This window comes from Mustela nigripes, chromosome 2 (genome assembly GCF_022355385.1).
Source record: "Mustela nigripes isolate SB6536 chromosome 2, MUSNIG.SB6536, whole genome shotgun sequence".
NCBI classification, from domain to species: Eukaryota; Metazoa; Chordata; class Mammalia; order Carnivora; family Mustelidae; genus Mustela; species Mustela nigripes.
Genome location: NC_081558.1, coordinates 60867701 through 60891139, shown reverse-complemented (window position 1 = coordinate 60891139; position 23439 = coordinate 60867701). Strand labels below are relative to the sequence as shown.

Sequence of the window (23439 nt, the reverse complement as noted above, 5' to 3'; positions counted from 1 at the left end):
CAAACCGAGGCCCTTTTATGCTGATATTTTAAAGCCTCAGCTGCTTCCCAACTCAGTGCTGGAGTTTGGCAAGGTCCTGCTGTCTGTCGAAAAGCACCCTGATTCCAAAAAAATATCTCTATGAAATGTGGAATAAATTTGCGCCACAGTGATATTTCTTTTTGTAGAGGAGGAGCTGGGGCTGAGCGGCCTTTGGAAAGCAATGGTAGGTGAGTGAGACCGCTGAACCTCCGGGTTTTATTCCAGAAACAACTCTTCCACAAAGCATTCCTCGCGTGCCAGCAGCAGGGGCTCTGACAGCCCAGGCGGTTCCCTGGGCAGAGCTCCAGCCCAGTGTCTGTTCTCTGAATTCTCACCCCCTGCGTGTCTCCCAGGCCCACTGGTCCGCTGCCTCTTGCTCACCTTTCGCAAAGACCTTCTTTAACTCTCTTTTCTGGGGGTCAGTCCAGCCCTTGAGTCTTCCAGAGTTAAGGGTATTTGTATAGAATTACTGGCTTATAAAGATAATTCTCAAAAAAAAAAAAAAAAGATATTTCTCTCATATATATATGAGAGAGTTTTATATATTATATATATAACACATAAAATTCTTATTAGGGTTATTAGCCGTCTCCCTTTTGAGTCCATTTACCAGTTAAAAAAAAAAAGTCCCCTATGTTATGAACCATACTACTATACCTATGTGGGTCTGTTTCTAAGCTGTTTGGTCTCATTGATCTGTTGGTCTATTTCCAAGGCAATACTTTATTGTTGTTGTTGTTTAAGATTTATTTATGTATTTATTTGAGAGTGAGAGTGAGGATCAAAGTGAGAGAGAGAGAGAGAGGGAGCATGAGAACAGGGAGATGGAGAGAAGGAAAGAGAATCCTCAAACAGACGCCCCACTGAGGGCAGAGCCAGAGGTGGTCAATCCCAGGACCTTGAGATCATAACCTGAGCCGAAATCAGGAGTCCCATGCTTAACTGACTGAGCCACCCAAGTGCCCCAATACTCTATTGTTTTAATTAGTATAGCTTATGATGAGTGTCTCCATCTGGTAGAACAAGACTTGATGTTTATTCAAAATTGTCTTGACTCATCTTGGTCTCTTAAAGTTTGATAAGAATGATGTAATCATCTTGTCAGTGACATGAATATTTGATAATTATTGGACTAGCAATAAGTTTACAGATTTATTGGGAGATATTCAGTATACTTACATTGACAGTTTCTTTTGCAGCCTTCAAAAAAAAATTGCAAATTTCTTCATGAAGGTCTTGCATTTCTTTTATTAGATATATTTTTGCCTGAAGGTGTTCTTTTGCCTGAAGGTAGCCAGCTTGAATGAAATTCTTTTATTTTACATTTCTAGTTCAATCTTCTTAATCTATAGAAATGATTTTGATTTTGGAATATTGATCTTGTGTCCAGAAATCTTGTTTTTAATTCTAATTAGTTTGTAGAGTTTTTAGTGTTTTGTTTTGCTTGTTGTTCTTGTTAAGATTTCACTAAAGTACAGTGTTGAATAGTAAGTGAGAGCATTCTTTCTGGGGAGTCTGATTTAGATGAAAATATTTCTCAAATTCCACCCCCAGTAAGTTGTTATTATAGATATTTTGGTAGCTAGCTTTTGATAATATTAGGAACATCCCCTTCTCTTCCTTCTATATTGAGTATTTATCATGATTCAGTATTGAATTTTAGTGAATGCTTTCTTAGTATTTATTACTGTTTTTATTCTCTCCCTTATTTTGTTAATATGGCAAGTCATAATTATAGACTTCCCAAATCTAAAACATTTGAGATTTACCCTGTCTACTTTGCATTATGAGACATTTTACCTATCAGATTGGTAAAAATCTGAAGGTTTAATAACCTAATCTTACTGTTGAGGTGATGGGAAAATGGGCTTTATCATGCATTGTTTGTAGAATAATAATTTGTACAAATCCCATGGAGAGTAAATTGGAAAACATCTATTAAAATCTTCAGAATTACAAGTGCACAGATTCTTTGACCTAGTGATCCCACTTTTAGAGATACATCCCTCAGATATTGCATGTGTGTGAAATGATGGGTGCACAACTTTATTCACGAAAACATCATTTATAATAATAACAACAGATGGGACACAATCAAACTGTTAACTTGTAGGAAACAATCTTTGTTCTAACCCTTAGCAATTTGGAGGCATCTGCCATGCTTCCATTCTGCCATGTGTCATCATCGACACTAGATCCTCATAAGCATCTCAGGTTTAACATGTTTCGCACACAGTATGTTCTCAGTTAATAGGTTGAATAAACGAATGTTTCTCCCCTCTCCTGCAGCTTTCTCTACCTCAGTAAATGTCTCCATTGGTCATTTGCTCAAGCCATAACATCGAACCCCACATCTGACCCATCCTCAAGTTCTATTAGATTTCCAAGACCCACCTCTGCTCCCCTATCCTGACTGGAGTCTGTCCTCTGTCATTGGTCTCCTTGCTTCCCCTCCTGCCTGTCTCCAGTCTACATTGCAAGAAGCCTGACTGATCTTCATGGAGCAAAAGTGGGAAGACTTACCTCCTCCAGTCAAGATCTCTCAATGCCTCCCATTCTTCCTATTCTTTAGCTCACCTTCATAGCCCTGCATGGTCTTCCCAAGCCTTACCCTGCAGCCTCACAATGCTCCAGCTATATCCTTTCTCTGTTTTCTCCAGTACATCAAGTTTTGGTACCTTTGTCTGGAACTCTGTCCTCCCCATTCATGGTGGACTCCGTTCATCCTTCAGATCTCAGACAGATGTCTCTTCATCAGGAGCCCTTCCTTAGCCTCCAGTCTATAGTGGTCTTGCCACTGTAGTCTCTCCTAGTACCCCACTCCCTTCCTCCAGAGCCCTCATTACATTGCAGTCATACATTGGCTATTCTGTTCCTGAGATGGTCTGATGAGTCTCCCTCCCTTGTCCCCTGAGCTCTGTGAGTACCCAAGCCTCTGTCTTATTCATCCCCTGCACTTCAACACTCAACAGATGTTCGAGAATGGCTGAGTGTTAGTGTCGTATTTAGCTTCACTTACTTCAATCTTGTTCTGTATATCATTTTTACATGTGCAGCCTGATGTCACCTGGACCCCTCTGTCACCTGTGGTCACAAGTTATTTACAAACTCCTCCTGACACTTCAGAGAGAGGTCACCAGCTTGAAAATTTGCCCAAGATTGCTTGAGGTCTCCAGACCAGTATCTCATCTCTTCAAGACAGGGTCTGAACATGCAGCCACCTTGCTGAAGGCCCCTGGCTCCTGTCCCAGCTCGTGTTGGAGCTGCTACCACTGGAGATGTCTGGGGGTGCTTGAGACACTATCACATGGGCTGTGAGCTAGCCTTAGTTGGCATGGCTGGCTTCCTCGGGTTGATGCCATGCAATAAGTAATCTAGCTTCCAGTGGCTTTCACTTGATATTTCAAACGTATTTTCTATGTTAATACATCTTGTTTCACCTTGTAAGAGGGTTGTCTAATATTCAGTCAGTCTTCAAATGGCTCCCTAATAGTTCTGTGATTATCATTTATAAGAATATTAATAATTAAACAAAAATAAAAGCCTTACTGGTTCCATTGTATTTGTACAAAAATGCTAAGAATCTCTTGCCCTTCTTCTCTCCTTTCATAAGCTAGCCTGATTTTAAGAAATCTTTAGAATAATGAATGCTGTACTTTCTCTGTTCCAACAATTTCTTGAAAGAGGATTCCCTCTTTCTGGGGAGTATGCAGAAATTAATTTGGGGATTTTCCTACCATTTACCCAGAAAATGTCCCTCCCAGTGAGTAAAGACCTACTTACTATTTCCCTTCCATATTCTTATATGATTACTGAAAATGTATTTTACTTCTGTCTCTTCTCATAGAATTACAGTTTAAAAGATTTTATTGTTAAGGGGTTCGTTTTTCAAAGGGTAAATGTTAAATTGTAAAATAGAGGCAAGTTTTGACAGAAATTCATTCAAGATTTGTAAGTATTCTAAGCCCTTGAAGTAATTCTCCATGATTTGAAATAATTTAGTATTTTTAATTAATTAGTTAATTAATTTTTAAGATTTTATTTTTGAGTAATCTCTACATGAGGCTCAAACTCACAACCTTGAGATCAGGAGTTGCACCCTCCACTGACTGAGGCAGACAGGTACACCTAATTTAGCATTTTAAATATTGGACATTTCATCTTATTCTTGAAACCAGTCTATGAAAATTGCAATTCCTGGTTATTCCTATGTCTTCCTTACTGCTTTCCTAATCACTTGAAGGCAAAGAGGGTGGCAGTGGGGGCTTTGATAAGAATTGATAGCCATGTACGGGGAGAAGTTGGGTAAATGAAAGAAAAGGCCTAAGAAGAGCATGTCATTATTTGCTTAAGCCTTCTCCACTTTGTGAATTTATGGAGGAATTCTGCACTTTGTGAAGCTTATTCAAGGTAGGGGGAGAGAGGGCAAGCTAAGGAGGAAACATTCATATTCTCTCTTTTCTCCAGATGAAGTTTCAGAATCATGGCAAGAGATATGTTATGGTGCAGTGGAATCATCCTCATAGGTTTGATATTGTGTGCATGTGTGTGTGTGGGGGGGGGTCCTGCTGACACACTTGAACAGGAACAGTGAGGATAGGCTGCAAGCCCCCTGCCCTCAGCCACATCCAGTGTGATCCATGAGTGAGTGCACAGCTTTGGTTGGGGAGTGGTCTAGGCCAATGACCCCAAGATAGAGCTCTTGACAACCCACCTGTAATGCAGGGCGTGCATGGGATCCAAATGTTGCCTCAAGTTAGACATGCAGGAGATGAGAGGACAGCTGGACCAGAACAGGCAACTACTGAACAGGGACTCTGATAACCAGTGGCTTTGCTGGGGTCAGCAGTAACTTGTCATTCACACTATGGCACTCCACGGCCAGCAGAGGAGGATACTACCCAGACCAGCCATCCCACCCACATGAAGCCATGAAGACTACCAGTTCTCCATACCCTTATCCACCTTTAGAAGGATCAGAGGGAGGCAGGGAATAGTTCTGTCAAGGTTCTGAATTTTCTTTTTCTTTTTTTTTTTTATGATTTTATTTATTTTTTTTCAGAAATAGAGAAAGACAGAGAGAGGACAAGCAGGGGGAGTAGCCGGCAGAGGGGGAAGCAGGATCCCAGCTGAGCAGGGAACCTGATGCAGGACTAGATTTCAGGACCCTGGGATGGAGACCTGAATCGAAGGCAGACACTTAACCCACTGAGCCAGTTAAGCTTAACCAACCGAGCCAGGCATCCCAAGGAGCTGAACTTTAACTGACCACTTATTCGGAAGAGATAATTTTTGCCAGAAGTGATCAAGGCAGAATAAATTCAGAAATTAGTTTTGTCTCTCCTTTCCCAGCCAATATTCAGCATGCTATGTATTTGTAATACTGTACCAGTTATATAATTATAGCAAAATGTAAAAGTCCTTTTTTGGGGGGTACAATGGAGATGCTTGTGAATAAATTAAAAATTTCTTACTAAAAAATAAAATAAAATTTCTTGCTTTGGTATTTTTTTAAGATTGATTTATTTATTTGGGAGAGAGACAGATTGAGAGTGAGCACAGGGCAAGGTGGAGGGGAGAAACAGAGGGAGAGGAAGAGAGAAACTCAAGCAGACTCTGTGCTGTTCATGGAGCCAACCAAGGGCTTGATCTCACGACTCATGAGATCAGGACCTGAGCTGAAACCAAGAGTTAGACACTTTACCAACTGCACCACCTAGATGCCCCATCTTACTTTGGTTTTTAATTAAAAAAAATTCCCAAGTATATATTAAGCATCCCATTCCTTAATTCATATAGCATATTAAGTCCTTGGGACTGATCATAATTTTCCTTTACAGTTTTGTTTTCTGAAGCCAGAATATTGTTCTCGCATAGGCATCAGACTCTGATAATCAGGGTGAAGTCTGGTCTCCTGTCTCTCCCATGTTGAGTTTCTTAAAGGAGACAAGTGCAGACCCTTGCTCATGGCTCTGACTGACAAGAACTGAAGGACTGTTCTGTTTCCCCCGTACTGACCTGCATCCACTCTTCACTTCACAGAGCTTGTACCCATTTCTATGTTTGACTTCCTGTGATGCCATAAAGAATACATGGCTGCAACATGTCAGCTCACTATGTGCATTGTCTTTTCTTGCCAGAGGACTGTCTGAGACAAGGGTCACATGCCACTTCTATTAACTAACCCATATTCCAATTCTCTTTTAAGAAAACATGGTGGAAAGGAAGGAAGGAAGGATGGATGAAAGGAAGAAAATCCATTTTATATTTAGGGTTCTAATATCCATCTGCAGTCTCCTTAGGGAATAGTGAAGCTATATGTAAAAGCAGCTGGTGATTATATAGAGCTGCTAGTGTCATCTCTAGAATGTGTGATTAAATTAAATGTGTGTGTTGACTAAAGCTTGCTAATTAATTTGCATGAATTAAGAAAAGATATAGTGGGTTCACAGAGTCTTTAAAATTTTTTTTTCTAAAGAACCTTGTTTTTATAACTTTCAAGGTCATTTGGGGAGGTCCCTTTCTGTGTTGCCCTTCTCATTGAAAAGATACTGTTGTCTAAGCCAGAATAGAGGTCCCTATGAGGACATCTGGAGACAGCACTTGTGGGAGACATCTTTGTTCATTCTCTCATTTTAATCACATGTCAGGTGTCAGAACATTGTTCTGAAACAGGCATTCAACAAGGACAGAAAACTTAAGGAAGCAGTGAAACAGTAAGGGTAAAGTAAAGCTTCCAGATTCTTCCCTAGAATTATGTATAGCACACCAAGTTCAAAGCATGAAAGAAGGAGTGATAATTTCTCTTTGGGTTAAGGGATGCTCTGGAAAGGCTCTAAGAAGTGACCTGCCTTTGGGCAAAGATGATGGAGGTGTTTTCTGTTTAATTGTTGGGTGAGAAGGAAGCAGGGGAGTCCTATGGATCAGACTCCAAAAGCTTGAAATAATCCTACCTCCTGGGAGCTGGGTCCAGCTGGTTTGGGCTGGATGCACACACCAGAGAAGAGTCTCTTCTTGAATAAAGCCTTATTACTAAAGAAAGGTCATATCCTTATGGACTTTTGCCTACATTTCATTGGCCAGAACATGATCACATGGGATTCTGTAGAGATTTAACTGGGCCTATCATGGTACCAAACAAAATCCAAATTTGCTGTTGAAGGGAAGAGTGGATATTGGGCAATCAACTAGTCATACTGACTGTGACGAGTTTGTTATTTTATTATTATTATGATCTTGGAGCATTTACTTCTTCAGCCTTCAGTTTCCTCATCTCTAAAATGGGTGAGTAGGGAACTACCTAAAATGATTATCTTGGGAACAAAAAATAATGGATATAAGGATCTGGGACATAGCAGTTATGCAATAAATAATGTGTGTGGGGGGGTTCTTGTTCCTATCCCTTTGGTTCCTCTCCTTCTCTCCCTTTATCTCCTTCTTCAAATATCTGCCTTACTTTCCCTCCTCTAAGTTTTAGGATATATGGAAACATCTGGGAAGTGTGGAAACTATATTTTACAGTTTCTAATTAAAATTCTTCATCCTGCCAGATAGTTCATATTATATTTGCTTTTCAATTAGGTGATATCTTTTTTGAAAACATCATGTAGTGTTTATAATGATTTGTCTTTAACCATTAATGTAAATAAGGATGTAATTAATGCTTGAATTAAATGTCATCAGAGATACATACTGAGATTCTAGAGAATGTGTCTGGAGAAGTCTGTAGAATTAGGTCATTTGAATTCTTGATAAAAGGGGGATAGAATTTATTAAGTAAGTGATTTACATAAGGCTGAGCTCTAGGTTCTTTATCCACTCTATTTAATATTTTCAAAGGCCCCCTGAGGTATTATTATTTGTTTGTTCTTCCTCTCTGTTATGTTAGTGTCCCTAAAATTCATACGTTGAAATCTAATCTCCGATGTGATTGTGTTAGGAGGTGGACATTTGGAAAATGATGAGGTTATGAGGGAGAAGCCCTAATGAATGGAGTTAGTGTCCTCATTAAAAGAGACCCCAGAGAGCTCCCTTGCTCATTCCACTATGTGAGGACATAGCAAGAAAAATGTCATCTCAAAAATAGGTCATCTTCTCACCAGACACTAAATCTGGCATATTGATCTTGGACTCCCAAACCTCCAGAACTGTGAGAAGTAAATTTCTATTGTTTGTAAACCACCCAGTTAGATGAATAAATTGAGCATATTTATTCAAATTGTATTTGCTTGCTTGTCACTGAAATAATAGTGGTTAAAATGAGGTGGAAGTTTGACTTTTCTCTCATGTAAAATATGTCCAATTTTTAAAAAAGATTTTATTTATTTATTTGAGAGAGAGACAGTGAGAGAGAGCATGAGTGAGGAGAAGGGCAGAGAGAGAAGCAGACTCCCCGTGGAGCTGGGAGCCCAATGCGGGACTTGATCCCGGGACTCCAGGATCATGATCTGAGCCGAAGGCAGTTGTCCAACCAACTGAGCCACCCAGGCGTCCCAAAAGATGTCCAATTTAAATGAAGATGTAGATTTTTTAGAGGTTAGCCAGACTGGCTCTTGGTTAAGGGACAGTCAAGTTGTAACCCAGCTATCCTGTGACCAGAAGTTGGAGTTTTGACCACAATGCAAGCTGTATCCTGTAGGTAGATATATAAGAAGATTCAAATGTTTAGGTATTAGGAAGCCCCCTAAATTAAAATACATTTAATTTATAATGTATTGTGAACAGGTGCTTGGATTAGACTTGTTTATTAAATATCACACTATCTTAAAAAAAATTAAAAGGATGTTCAGTGTTCAAGAGTTAAACTTAGAACAGCAACTCCACAAGTCAGTGGACTCAGGCTCCTCTAGTCTTTGTGCTCTTCCATGGGGCTTCCTCTGAGGTGCTGAATGATCCAAGATGGCTGCTGTGCCCAAGAATAGATTGCTAGATGGTAGTTTGTGTCCATTTTTAACTTCACTAGATAATACCAAATTGTTCTGAAAGTCACAATCTTTTCAATCACATAAGGAACATTTAAAAATATTGACTATGAACTAGGCCATAAAGCAAACCTCACACATAAAGAGTCATTATCATACATGCCACTTTCTCTAACTAGAATGCATTAAAATTAGAAGTTAATTTACACTTGGAAATTTTGTGACAGTTTTTTATAAATAATGGATGAATCAAAGAACTCAGCCATATTTAAAATGGAGTAAAAATGACTTACATGAATATCTGTGGTATCCAGCTGAAGTTGCACTTAATGGAAAAGTTATAGCCATAAAAATATATGTGAGAAATGCTTGACTCAATAATAGAGAGGGGAACCTGGCTGGACCAGTCAGAAGAGGGTGTGACTCTTGATTTCAGGGTCGTGGGTTTGAGCCCTCTAGTGGGTGTAGAGATCACTTTAGAAATAAATAAACTTTAAAAAAATAGAGAAAAAAACATGGACATAAACCTAAAAAACTTGAAGAAAAGAAATAATACCTACAGAAGCTAAAAAACTAGAAAAAATAAGAGCAAAGACAAACAAGAAAACCAAGAGTTTGTTTTTGAAAAGAGTAATAAAGTAGGATAACTGCTGCCAAGATGACTGAAGAAAAATGAGACAAGATGCAAATATATGATATGGACTATAAAGGGGGCTATAACTATAAATTTATCACAGCTTTTAAAAGCTGTAAGTATGCTATAAATAATGTATATATCTATAAAACTTAAGTAAATTAAATAATTTTCCAAATATGTAAATCTGAACCATATGTAAGGCAAGGTCCTGCGTTTTATTAACTATATATTTATATGTAAATATTATCAAAGAAAAAATGTTAAATATTTTGTAAGTGGTTAACTATGGGATACAAATTTAGGAACTTTTATTTTTATCCATCCAAGTTTTCTGATTCTCAAAAGTAAATATAGGTTTTAAAGCCCACTGAGGGCTGGTTGAGGAGGGATGGAGAAAGCTCGCGGAGTTCACAGGATGCTTGGCGTTCACATTCTCGTGTCCCATCATGCACCTCTGCTCTGACAGGGAGGTCCAGGCCGCTGTGCTGTGTGACATTCCCAAACCCATTCTTTACCCTTCCTTCTTCAGTGAGCTGTTTCTCCAACCTACAGGTTTTCTTACCCTAGGACAGAGACCCTTGCTTCTATGCAGCCTTATCCCATTCCCCTGGACAATCTCCAGTTGCCCAAAGTCCAGGCTTTTTTGGGGACAGAAGGGCTGAGCACAGGGGGCTCAACAGATAGTGTTGGGCCTGGTCAAAGGACACAGGATGTTGGAGTCGCACAGACATGGATTCATACTCCTTGCCTGCCTCTTTCTGCTTTCTGAAGTTGGTCCTGTCCCTTAGCTTCCCTCCTCTTCCGTTTGTTGGTGATAATGGCCATGTTCTGAAACGAGGTAAAGAGCCTAAAGCAACCACCATACAATGGGTGCTCAGTAAATGTGAGTTCTCGCCTTTGCTGTTAGTTATTTGTCTGTAGTTATAACTAATTTTCTAGTAAGTCTGGAGTGTTGGAAAAGGATGATTCACCTGTGAGCTGCTGTTGCTTAGTGTGTGGGGCTCAACATTCCTAAACTGGGGCATGGCTGGAGCAAAGAGTTGGAGAGCCAGTGCATATTCCCTATTAATCAGGTTACCCCAGCTAAACGCTGTATTTCCGCTACCAGGAAAAACAGTAGCCAGAACCTTTCCACAGACTATAAACACTTCACTAAGGAAAAGAGGGTATGAATTTTCAGCTGATTGCCCCAGAAGAATGTCAGTGTCCACGGAAGAGAACTGCTTTTCCTTTAAGGAACTACGCAGAGGATAGCAGAAAGTGAGGCTGCCCCCTGCTGGACATAGTAGGGGAAGGCAGAAGGTGAGAAAAGTCCTGGAAGGAGAATTTGAGAACTTTGTCCTGATGTGCTGGGGGAAGAGATGGCAGGATGAAGGTCTGGACAGGCATGGGGTTGGACATGGCATCACATCAGGTGAGTGGGAATTGAGAATTCAGTCAAAGCAGGAATTCAGAGTCACGGGAGACTTTAAATCTCCCTCTGACCCCATGCTAGTCATTCTTAAAAATTTGGGACATGTGCTAGATCTTCTGCTATTTGTGATGAATGCCTGAACCATTTGGGAAAAGAGGATTCCAGAAAGCTGGAGGAACTGGCGGATGTCGGGTTGGCTGTGAAAAGTTGAGTAACATCGTCTTCATGTGGTTTGTCCTGGAGTGTTTCAACATTTCCCCCGAGAGCAGAAACTTGAGCTGAACTTTGCCACATTGTGCAGGACTTGGGTAAGAATCTGGCATATCTTTAAGGGTTTGATTGGGTCTTACGATGAATCAGACCCCAAGAATCAACCTTAGTTTCTCATTGGTCTAAAAATGCCTGTTTGTATGAAGGGTTTCTTTGGGTACTGCTAACCATACCCTTCTCTGCGAATTTAGAAATTCCTCTTCTAAGAGGCTGCTGCTCCTCCCACCTCTCTGGCTGCCTCTGCTGCTCCTTCTTCCCTTGACCCTCTCCTGGCAGTTTGAAGGTAGGCCCACTACCCATCCTGGGAGCCTTCCCTCGCCTGACTACTCACTCAGTTCATATTCACCACATCCATTCCCAAGGTTGTGCCTCTTCCGTAAGGTGAGGACTGTCAAGATGAAGACCATAGCAGCTGTGGTTTGGATGCTCACTTCCCAATGAATGTCCTGAGAGCCTTCAACTCACAGTATCCCAGATAATGAGATACTCTCCTTCCCTCTCATCTATTTAGACTACTGATGGTCTGATGGCCTGACAATGTTCCCAATCACTAGGACTAGATCCTTCATGGTGACAGGTAAATCCTGTCCTGCCTCATCACCTGCATCCAGCCACTCTCTCATCTCCCACACTGTACTGCAGACAGTGTGGGCTCTTGGGGGGGGGGGCTGTAGTTGGCCTTTCTGTGTCTTTCTTAGGTATCAACCATTCCCATCCCTCCACAAACTCTTATCTTTGTCCAAACCTTAGGGTGAGATGTAATGTTTGTCCCTATGATGCTTTACCTAATTACCCAGCCCAGCATATTGCCACTCTCCTATGGACCCTCTACACAGTTTACCCACATATTATCATGTTGCACAGGATGCTTTCTTTGTACCCTCAATCTACACTGTGAGCTCAGTGTCAGCAGGATGTTTATCTGATTCTTGCCCTTTACTCCCTCAATGTCTAGTATATAATTTGGGCCAATAAGTAGGTTTTGTGGCCATCAACACCTTTTGTTTATCCTTGCCTATCTCCCCAGCTTGTGGATAACTTTCTTGAGGACTGGACTAAGCATGATTCAGCTCTGTGTGGCAGCAGCTGAGCACTGTGCTGGCTTGACCTAAGTATAAGTGTTGAAGTGAATGGTTGAAGGTAACCCCATTAATCACTTAGTGTTTACTGTACCTCGAAGAACTGTAACATTAAAATATTTGGATAAAGCAGGGGAGCCTTTGTCCAAATGATAAAGAGGGGCTAGAGATGGAGATGGGACTCTAGGAGAATGTAGTATGACAGGAGAGGAAGACTTTAGATGAAGAGAGGAATCAAAGAAGAAGACAACTAGTTTGACAGCATGGAGGTCATTGGGAGGCTATGGAGATTGATTTTTCTTTGGGTGGAAGGAACAAGAGTCATTTTGGAGTACACAGAGGAGGAGATGTAGAAATGGACAAAAATAGTATCAATAATTTTTCAAGTACTCTGCCTATAGAGAGGAGGAGTTATAGAGAGGGGAAAAGATATAAAAGTGGGATGGAGAGTGACTTTTCTTTTACAATGGGATACACCAAACTGTATATGAAAGCTGAAGGAGTAGATAAAGAACTAAGAAACTTAACTACATAAAAAATATTTTTGCATGATACAAGCAGGTAAAACTCCTGGAAAGAACATTTGCAACACACCTAATAGGTGTAATGCATGGTTTGGACTATACAAACTGAGATGCAAAAAAAAAGTTATTTTATTGTCTTAACTGCATTCAACTTGCTCCTCAGCCCTCATTTCTGTTTGCAGAAGACAGCCCCATCAAAAAACATAACAATTAGAATATCCTTTCAGTGTAACTTAGTTGTTTTTAATGTATTCATCCCTAAAGCCCAGATCATCTTTTCTATCTTCAAAGAATCCATCCCTTCTCGGTGCTTCCCTTGACTTTTGTACATACTTCTCTTGATCGCCATCACACAGTAATTACATACAGCACAACTGTGTGTCCAACTTGACCTTGGATTTGTTGAGAACAAGGACTTTCTCAGGGTCTAATATATGCATGTTACATGTGTATATTTGTTGACTCCTGTCAGTTAATAGTCGTTTAAGTCCCCCATGTTCTACAGTGTTTGTAGTATTAGGTGGGACTATTTCTGCATTTGCCACATTCCTAAAAAGCATGTTGGCAAGACATTGATCTTCCAGATTTATTTCTGCTTGGGAGTTTTTTCAAGTCTCAAATTTCTCTTTGATTCCTCCTCCATCCATTCCTCCTCTTTCTCCTCTTTCTTTTTAACTGAAATAAGCTGAAATAAACAGAAAGATGCACAAAATTTAAATGTGTACTCACTGAATTTTTTTTTTTTAATTTTTGGAGGGGGAAGGGGCAGGTGGGAAAGAGAATCTTAAGCAGGCTCCACACCCAGCACAGAATCAGAGGTGGGATTTGATCTCACTACTTGAGATCATGACCTGAGCCAAAACCAAGAGTCAGATGCTGAACCGACTGAGCCACCCAGGTGCCCCAAAGTGAAATTTGACATGCATGTGCACCAAAGCAATCCCTCTCAGACCCAGATCCAGAACATTTTCTGGCTTCTTTGATGCCCCTTCCTAGCTTCTCCAAACATAGCTGTGCTCTGATTTCTAACACTATAGACTAGCTTTGTCTGTTTTTGAACCTCATGTAGATTGAGTCAAACACCTTGCATTCCTTTGTGTCCAGCTTTTTTTGTTCAACATGATGTTTGTGAGATGCAAACATATTGATCATTCTTTTTCATGGCTATGATGTAATTTTGTCTGAATGGTGATTATGGTTTTAGTACCAAACTAGTATTACTATTATTATTATTTTAGAGAAAAGGCCTTTCCTAAACCTAGACTAATATTTTGCTATAGATATGTTTGGTTTTATAATATTTTTCCTACCCTAAATGGCTCATTAAAACATAAATGAAAAATTATTCATTTTCAGAAAACATGATTAACAAGTATGCAAATAAAAATAAACCCTTAATTTAGTTCCTTTCCACAGAGTTGGCAAGACATTGATCTTCCAGATTCAGGATATAAGGCAAGGCTGAATGTTAATTTTGGACTATGGAAATAGTGGGAAGTAGGCTTCTTGAGTAGGAAGCTCCCTGCCTGATGTGCTGTTTTATGTCTCCCCATCACTACTTGCTACAACGATTTCTAGTGAGATGAGTCAGAAAACGACTAAGGAGGGTCCCAGACTCTCCAAGAACCAGAAGTTTACAGAGCACTTCAGCATACATTGCTGCCCACCATTCACCTTCCTCAACTCCAAGCGTGAGATCGTGGATCGGAAATATAGCATCTGTAAGAGTGGCTGCTTCTATCAGAAGAAAGAAGAGGACTGGATCTGCTGTGCCTGCCAGAAGACCAGGTAAGTGGTCTGCACCGTCCGGTCTCTCTGCAACACGCCCCTCCCCCCATCCTGTTCAGTTCGGTGATTTCTGAGCTGTTAATCCCCTAATGCCCTGCAGTCCGCTCCCTGTTAGGTTCTGCCCCTGGAAGGTACTGAAGGGCTATTGAAAGGCGGGAGGGGGAGCAGGTCCTGCCTCCCTGTTTCCAGCTCCTGTCAGTGTCCCTTAAGCAGCAGAAGAGAGCCATGGCGCCAGCCTCCAGCTTCTTTTGGCCCCCTCAGCACCGGACGCCGTGCAACATCCCCTCAGAGGCCCAAGCTCCAGCCAGCTGCACCCCCCGCGGTGGTCAGAGCACCAGCCAAGCCACGGTCCCCTCCGAGGTCTGAGCGTCAACCACGCCCCCGCCCAGAGGTCCGACCACCACCAGCCAAGCAGCGCCCCCCTCAGAAGTCCAAGCAGCCGCCGCGCAGCAGCCCCCAAAGAGGGCCAGGCACCAGCCGTGGGGGGTCCCCCATCAAAGCTTCTAGGTTCTGGTAACACCATCTCTTCCCTTTTGTTCCCCCAGCCCTAAGGTTAGTAGTTGCTCCTGTGTTTACTAACATCTGGGTTACCTCAGTGGCCCTCTCTTGACCTTACCAAACCTGTGTCAATTCCCTGCATTAAATCCTCTTATTGGAAATACCTAGTGTGGCTTGTTTTCCTCATAGAGCTGCCGGTACACTACTTCAGATGGCAGTATCCATTGCTTATTTTGTCTAGGAGGACTGCAATTAATTAATTTATCAACTCAGAGTATCCACCCCAGTAACAGATTGTGAGACTGAGGCTATCCATTGCTGTGCCCTAGAGAGGAGGAAGGGTGACTTTAGGGATGTGCATGTGTAAAAATGCATGTATAAAAACAGAGAGGTTTAGCCAGTTCATTTATCCATCCTCCTGACACACTTCATCTGATGTTAATCTCAGTGGCAAGATCATTCATTCATTTATTGAGTCATTCAACAAACTTGATTGCATACCAGAGTTCCATATCTCATGCAGGGGGATGAAAATACAGCAGTGAACAAGCTAGGTTGTGACTCACCAGGGTGAAACAAGAGAATAGTTGGTCAAAGTGTAGGGCAATATTGCCTTAATATTGTCATAGTCAGTAAGTATACTGGGCTGTAGGAGCCTGGAGCAGGCTGCTCATCTGGAGCCTCACAGAGGAGGTTAGGCTAGGATAAGCAGAGAAAAAAAGGAGGCTTTTTTTTGAGGAATTGCAGAGGGAAACAGTGAGCCAGAGACATGTTTATCTGTCCCATCTGAGACAGGTCAGATTCTTCCTCCTCCTCTTCTCCCCTCCTTCTCCTCCTTCTTCTTCTCCTTTTCCTTCTCCTCTTCCTCCTCCTCCTCCACCACCTCCTCCTCCTCCTCTTCCTCTACCTCTTTCTCCTCCCTCCTCTTCTTCTTTTTTTAAAATATATTTCAATTTTAGATCAGTTTTAGGTTCACAGCAAAATTGAGTGGAGGGTACAGAGATTTTCCATACATTCCCTGCCAAAGCACATGGCAGGCCAATCTTTTAGTCCTTTTAATATTTGGAAATGAAACTGTTTTTTTGGGTTAATAAGCGGGTGCTCATTGTATTTGAGATTTTCATACTTATTCTGCATAGCATGTTACTGTGTGTGCATGTCATGCACTGTTTGCCAGTTAAGGATGCAGAAGAATCAACTCAGGATCATGTTAGAAATACCCCCAGAGAATCTAATTCCTTGGGTCACCGATGAGGTCTGGAGATATTTATTTCCAAAAAGCAGCACCTCCATCCCAGCATAGTGACACAGGTGGTACACAGACCACCCTTTGAGAAGCACTGATGCTTCCATCCATAATAAATGATCCACATTATCTGTAATGTGCAATAAAGACATGTGAAAGGGGCCATGTGTATGACACCAAAAGTGAAAGAATTAAAAATATGCAAGATCAGGTGAGTTAATTTGTGAAGGAGGTAAGAGGCTGCCATCTTTAATTCTGGAATATTAAGTTGTATACCAGGTTACCTAGTCATTAATCAAGATGTCCCAGGGAGCCTGAGTCCAAGGGTGATGGCCAGGTAAGTTAAGATATGTGGGACTGGTTACGAAGTGTGAGAAGCAGAGGAAACTAACTGGATACATGGCAGGTCATCTGTGGGGGTGGCTTCAAGCCACCATTTGCAGTGAGTTGTGTGATGGCTGCTTGGGCGGCTGGGAGTTCAAGCAGGACACAGATGGAAGACCATGAAAGCCAACTTATCTGTCTGCACCCATCCTGCTGGTTTTATCCACCTGAACTCCAGAGACATCCTAATGTTGGTGTAACTTGATTCCCCAAGTTAACTGTTCTTATTAGGTTTCAGGCTGCCCTTGCCTCCTCAGTCCTTTTTGTTCACTGGTACAGGGGACCTGAAAACACCTGTTTGTAATGGTCCACAACACTGAGGGTGCACCATCTGAGCCCTTCTTGAGACACTCATTTTTCCTTCTCAGATTTCTAAATGTTCTGAGGAAATGCATTAGAGCCATTGCTTCACCACACTGTTTATTCCCTCTGTTGCTACTGGTTGGCTGTTCCCAAATCAAAGGGGTGGGAAGGTTAATGGGAAAAAAAATAAAATCACTCTTAAGTAGAGCTACTAAATTGCTCTTGGAGAAAAGGTCAATAAAAAGCTTCTAAACAGACTTTCTGAGATAGTGCCATTCCCATTCCTGAGTTCTGACCTTTAAAGGTTAAATAAATACTGACAGAGGCCTATTGTATCCTTAGTAGCTCCCTTGGATAGATCTCAAAAAACAGAGAATATTCAAATCTTAGGATCTGATTGGTGTAATTCCTTGCAACCTGATTGAACATGGTAGCATTCTTGTATCTGATGGGAGGAAACCTTGGATCTTCCTCTTAGTTTATTCTACTTTCAATTCCTCAAGATTTTAGGATTTCACAGGTCATCCTTGTTTAGGGTTAACACATGTTTCCTGGGCCAAGCCTCTCTTGGCTCCTCGGTGCTCTGCTTTAGGTGCAGGTGATCTGTGGTTTTGTGATTGATTTGGGACCAGTCGCACAACTTTGAGCAGTGTGCCTTTGACTCATTCTTTCAACAAAATGTCTTGTACCCATTGAGCCCTGCACACCAGAAGCTTGGAGAACCAATCTATTTCTACATGTATTTTCAGGCCTATTCATCAAGATCATGTGCACAGCACTGCACCAAGCTCTGGGCAATCAAAGGAAATGATGTATGCCCCTGGTCCAGCTGCTCATGGTATTTGTGAGCGGCCCCTCCCTCGGTGATGCTGCTCTTCCCTCCAGAACTATGCGAAGCTTGGCTGCTTCCATTTTGCCTGGTCCCTATCTGGTCCCTCCCCTCCTCCAGCTGCTTTTTTACTCTCTTGTCTCACTTCAGCAGATGATAAAATCAAAGCCCAGGAAAGTAGCTGATTGGTAGAGAGTTAAGGTTCTAAGTGGTTTCAGGCTCTCCAGAGAATTTGATTTTTCAGAGAAAGAGTGCTTTAGCTTTGAGTCTCATATTGAAGCAAGCAGGGTTTGGTGTTTTATTGACCATGCATTGTCCTGAACGAGACATGGCACTGCATTGCTTCTAAAGGTTAGGACAAGCCCACTCACTGAATGACAACATGCTGGTTACATTGGCAATGGAGTATTAAACAGTATTAAACAGTCTACTTTCCCTTTGTCACTGTAGAAGAAGATATATATATATATATATATATATATATATATATCCAGCCACACTCATCCCACAAATCCTTATATATAAGTACACACACACATACGTATATAGCTGTGAGCTTGCTTGGAATTATTAGGACTGACAGACAACATGCATGTTTATAATGCAATTGTAAACACTGACATACTCGACAAGCTAGAATTTACTTCTGAAGATCACTGACCCAGAGCAATTACTCTGATGGTCTGATGGTCTGAGTGTGCACTGACAGAACTGGGTATTGGGGCTAAGCTTCAACTGTTAGATGGGAGTACCTGTCTCCTTTTCAGGTGTGCAGACCCGAACTTACTCCAGACAATTTCTATGTCCTCTCTTTGTCCTTCCTGATACCAAAAGGTACACTCTGCACTTTGTTCTTCTGGAAAACCATAAATCATTTTCTCTTTGTACAAGACTGGCTAAACTTGTCCTTCCAGTCCCTTTTCTGAGCCTTCCCTGTATTTACACAAGCAAAAACACTCACTTTGTACTCATGTCTTAGAAAAAATGTCTTACATGCTTGTGGAAAAACGTCACCCAGACATATATTATGCTTAATTGTATCTTTATGTTTACACCCTGGCAATCTATTTTTGGTCTCATCAGCCAAACAGAATCAGAAATTCATCTACCATTTCCCAGGTAATAGCAGAGTTCAGAAAAGGGCCTGAGCACTTTGCTCTTAGATCAGGCTCTGGTGTTTCTGCCTGCTTCTCAGATCGCATTATTGCTTTTATGAGTTTGGATAACTGAACCCTTAAGTCTTGCCCTACCTAAGTCATTAATTCCTTCCTGACCAGAAGCAGGCTTCTACACATCGTGGCAGTCCCCAGACAATAGTGCCTACGTAGAGCAAGTACTCACAGAGGCCTGGGTAAACCAGAGAGTTCTCTGGTTCAATGAGTTGTGTCTGTTCTTCTATTCTGACAATTCCTGCCTGGTCCCATGTCCTTAATTTAGACCACATGATTAACTACTTTCTCTAACAGCCTTAATGCCATTGTTGTCCATCATCCAGCCACACTCATCCCACAAATCCCTCACCTAGATCAAGCTGATGGTCCATGTGCTCTACTCCAACTTCCAGACGCTGAGTCCATTCATAGATGTGGAGAGTTGCTGAGCACAGCTAGGAAAAGCCTATAGCTTATAAGTGTTGGTGGATGAGCACCTGCCTCTCTCCAGACTAGTTTTCTTCCACCAGACCCAACATGTTTATTATGATATGCATCTGTCTTTCAATCCTTCTTGTTAGGGGAGAAAGAATTTTTTTCCTGAGCAGTCAACCCCTCGTTTCCTCTGCTTATGTGTGATCTGTGTAATCTTCCTCCCCCCACTCATGTTTCTTCCAGGGTCTTGCTGAACCTCCCTGACAACTTCAGCCTTTTTCTATTGTCTAAAGAGAAAGCACTTTAGCTTCTGAACATGTTGAATTGTCTCTTAATGACTGAGTTTGCCTCTGGCCCTGTCCCATCTCTCCTCTTCTCAGGTAATTTTCTTTCTTTCTTTCTTTCTTTCTTTCTTTCTTTCTTTCTTTCTTTCTTTCTTTCTTTCTTTCTTTTTTCTTTCTTTCTTTCTTTTATTTTCAGTGTAACAGTATTCATTGTTTTTGCACCACACCCAGTGCTCCATGCAATACGTGCCCTCCTTAATACTACTTTGGGTAATCCCATTTGGTTTCTGGTTTCTTTCTTTTATTTTTATTTATTTTTTATTTTCAGCATAATTAGTGTAAATTCATCACCTTAACTTCTCTACATTGCATTAACTCTTCAGCTCACTTTGCTCTGCTTCTTCCCATAGCACCTCAATGGAGTTTCTCCTATGCAGGTTCCTACAGCAGCAACAATGCAAGGGCAGGCAGTTCACTGGGGCAAGGAAGGTAATGCTGGTAATGCTGGTAATGCTGAAGGTAATGTCACACAGGGAAGTGTGACAGGAAAGGAAGAAGCTGATTCTATGTTATCAAACCAGTTCTCACTGTGGGTTCCTGGGGCTTAATCCTGCTAAAGAGCCCTAGAAGCCAGTGTAAGATGTGCACTCAGTTTTCCTATCTAAGCAGTGGGTGAAGGAACTGGGTTATTTTTACACCAGGTCCTGTCAGTCATTGGTCAACCAATGCTACTTCAAGAGTGGAGGTATTAATTCCTTGGCCCTTTGGTCTACCAAGCAGATGGCAAAGTGGGCTACAGCAGCAGGAAATAGCCCACAGACAGAGAAAGGTATCTGGAAATTCAGCCAATGTGCATACAGTGGTAAGGGCAAGGAATTGTAGACAAAGCCCCAATAACATCTGCTCTAACGGCTTCCCTATGCTCTTTGTGCTGCTTTACTTGATGAATGCTGAACCCCTCTTTATATCAATGGTACTGTCTGTTAAATTTGTTGACTACTCACTCAGTCATTAATTTTTTGTACTCTTGCCTTCCATGACCCTCCTGTTTCATAATTCTCTTTGTGGACTTTCCTTCTGTCCTTATTGTGAATCCTTCCTTTCCTGCAATTGATAAACCTTGGAATCTGCTGGGGTTCCATCCTGAGCCTGCTGCTTGGGAGATTTTCCTTCTTTCCCTTCTTTTCCCTTCTTTCATGACTAGCACACTGATGACTTTCAAACCTTACTCCAGCCCTAACATTAAACTCACATTTGGCCTTTTTGTCTGGCAGATCACTCTGGATGTTGCCAAACCCAGCTGTTCCCACCTGACTGCATTCCCATGAAGACGTGCTCATTCTCTCATTTCATCTCGTTTCACCCATGTTGAAAACCTAACCACCATCTTAACTTTCAAACATCCCCAACAAATGACGGCTAATTTTACTTCTAGAATTTTTTTTGAACTATAACTTAGAGTATGCTAAAAGTTGATGAGAAGGTGTATCGACATGAGAGTGAGATTGAAAATATAAGAGGGGGAATGGAGATCACTGATAGAGTAAAGCTCCTTCACAGTATGTGTGGAGACTGGCCTTTGATGGGAGCAGGAAAAACCATTCAGTTTAGCAAAGGAGAGACACATTAATAGTCATTACGATGAAGGCAAGTTCTAACCAACGATGAAAGAGCTGGGGAGAGTTGAGAAAGTTAGGGTAGGTTTTGAATACCAGAGACCAGGCTGGGAAAACTACTGAGAGCTAGCTGAGCTCTGATCCTTGGAGCTGCATCTGAATCTTTTGTTCTTATGGAATTTATTCTCCAGGGAGGGAAACAAATTATCATCTCCACAATTGACAGTGGAATCATTCAACTCCACATCAAGTCTGCTTTTCTTACAGCTTGCTTTGTCTAATGTTTCCACAGCTGTTCTTAAACTTCACTGGGTGTCACTAGTGGTCTGACCTTTGTTTTTCATTCTCCATTCATTAGACTCCCTTTTTCCCTCTGGAACTTTGATTTTTATATTTATTATATTGTATAGTACTGTATTGTATTAGAGATTAGCCAATTTATTTAAACTAAAAAAACCCCAGCACTCATTTCTCCTGCCCCCTACCCCCCACCTTCCGCTTTCGGCAACCATCAATCCATTCTCTTTATTTCCCTTAGTGTAATGCCCTTAAGGCATATCCATGTTATTGCAAATGGCAGGATCTCATTCTTATTTATGACTGAATAATATTCCACTGTATATATAAGCCACAGTTTCTTTATCCATTCATCCATTCATCTATTCATCCATTGATGGACACATAGTTTATTTCCATATCTTGGCTATTTTAAATAATTCTGCAATGAACATGGAGGTGCCTATATCTCTTTGAGTTAGTGTTTTCATTTTTTTGGGGTAAATACTCAGAAATGAAATTGCTGGATCATATAGCTGTTTTATTTTATATTTTTTTTGAGAAAACTCCATGATGTTTTCCATAGTGGTTGCACCAATTTACATTCCCACCAACAGTGCACAAGGGTTGCCTGTTCTCCACATCTTTACCAACACTTGTTATTTCCACTCTTTTTGGTAACAGCCATTATTACAGGTGTTGATGGTATCTTATGTGTTTTTGATTTGCATTTTTCTGTTGATTAGTGATGTTAAAGATCTTTTCATGTACCTGTTGGCCATCTGTATGTCTTCTCTGAAAAAAAAGTCTATTCAAACTCCTTTCTTCACTTTTCTCCCTCTCTAAATTAGAAGCCATGGCTCGACATTTTAATCTCTTTCAAAAGCACCCTGAAGTCCACTACCCTCTAAATATCTGTCTCATGTCTTTGGGAAAACTCTAACTTTGGGTGAATCCAGCCATCTGTCTTCACCATGTCTATTTCCAGGCAGCTGTGTCTCATTGGAAAATAACACACATCAGGACAGTAGTAGTTGGGTATAAGCAGAATTATGCTCATTATATCACTTAGCACTATTAACTTTTGGGCAGTCATAGTTCAGTTATGTGCATTCAGATAAAGGAGAAAGGCATGGACCCCACAAGTATCATATATATGTATGTAATACACCCACCCATCCCAAACATAACCTACATATATCAGGTTTATTGAGATATAATTTGCATGCAGCAGCATTTGACTTTTTTGGCAAACAGTTCTAGACACACAATCATGTAACCGCCATCACAGTTGAGACATCACCTCATTCCCCCACCAAATTTCCCTCGTATTTCCTCTTTGCAGTCAATCAACAAACACGTGACAACCAATAATCTTTTCTGTCCCTATAGTTCTGTCTTATAAGTCTAAAATGTCATATAAATGGAATTGTACAGTATGTACCCTCTTGAGTCTGTCTTCTTTAACTTAGCATAATGCATTTGAGATTGAACCATGTTGTTGCATGAATCAGCAGTTTTTTCATAATAAAAATTGCTGAGTAATATTCCATTATATGCATGTACCTATCGTAGTTTTCCATTAACCAGTTGAAGGGTATTTAGATTGTTTTCAGTTTTTGGTGATTATGAATAAACCTGCTGTAAACATTAATGTGAGTGTAAGTTTTCTTTTCTCTTGAGTAAATAAGTAGAACTGGTATTGCTGGGCCATGTGGTAGATATATGTTTAAATGTGTAAGAAACTGCTAAATTGTTTTAGA

At 41.0% G+C, this 23439-nt stretch overlaps 1 protein-coding gene across 10 annotated transcripts in view; it reads left to right on the top strand.

Annotated features, from left to right (window-relative positions):
• Positions 1 to 23439, top strand: part of MOBP (myelin associated oligodendrocyte basic protein) — a 51413-nt gene that overhangs the window by 10228 nt on the left and 17746 nt on the right. For 4 of the 10 annotated variants that reach the window (XR_009402418.1, XR_009402420.1, XR_009402417.1 and 1 more), the window contains exons 1-3: positions 4323 to 4547; positions 14445 to 14654; positions 14868 to 15161. Coding sequence is in view for 5 of the 10 variants with exons in the window: in XM_059390491.1 (XP_059246474.1) it covers positions 4489 to 4547; positions 14445 to 14654; positions 14868 to 15161 (563 nt within the window). In the remaining 5 variants the exon portion in view is untranslated. Of the gene's footprint in view, positions 1 to 4321; positions 4548 to 14444; positions 14655 to 14867; positions 15168 to 23439 lie in introns of those variants that run through there. The other 6 variants (XM_059390495.1, XM_059390494.1, XR_009402421.1 and 3 more) reach the window with 5 other exon arrangements.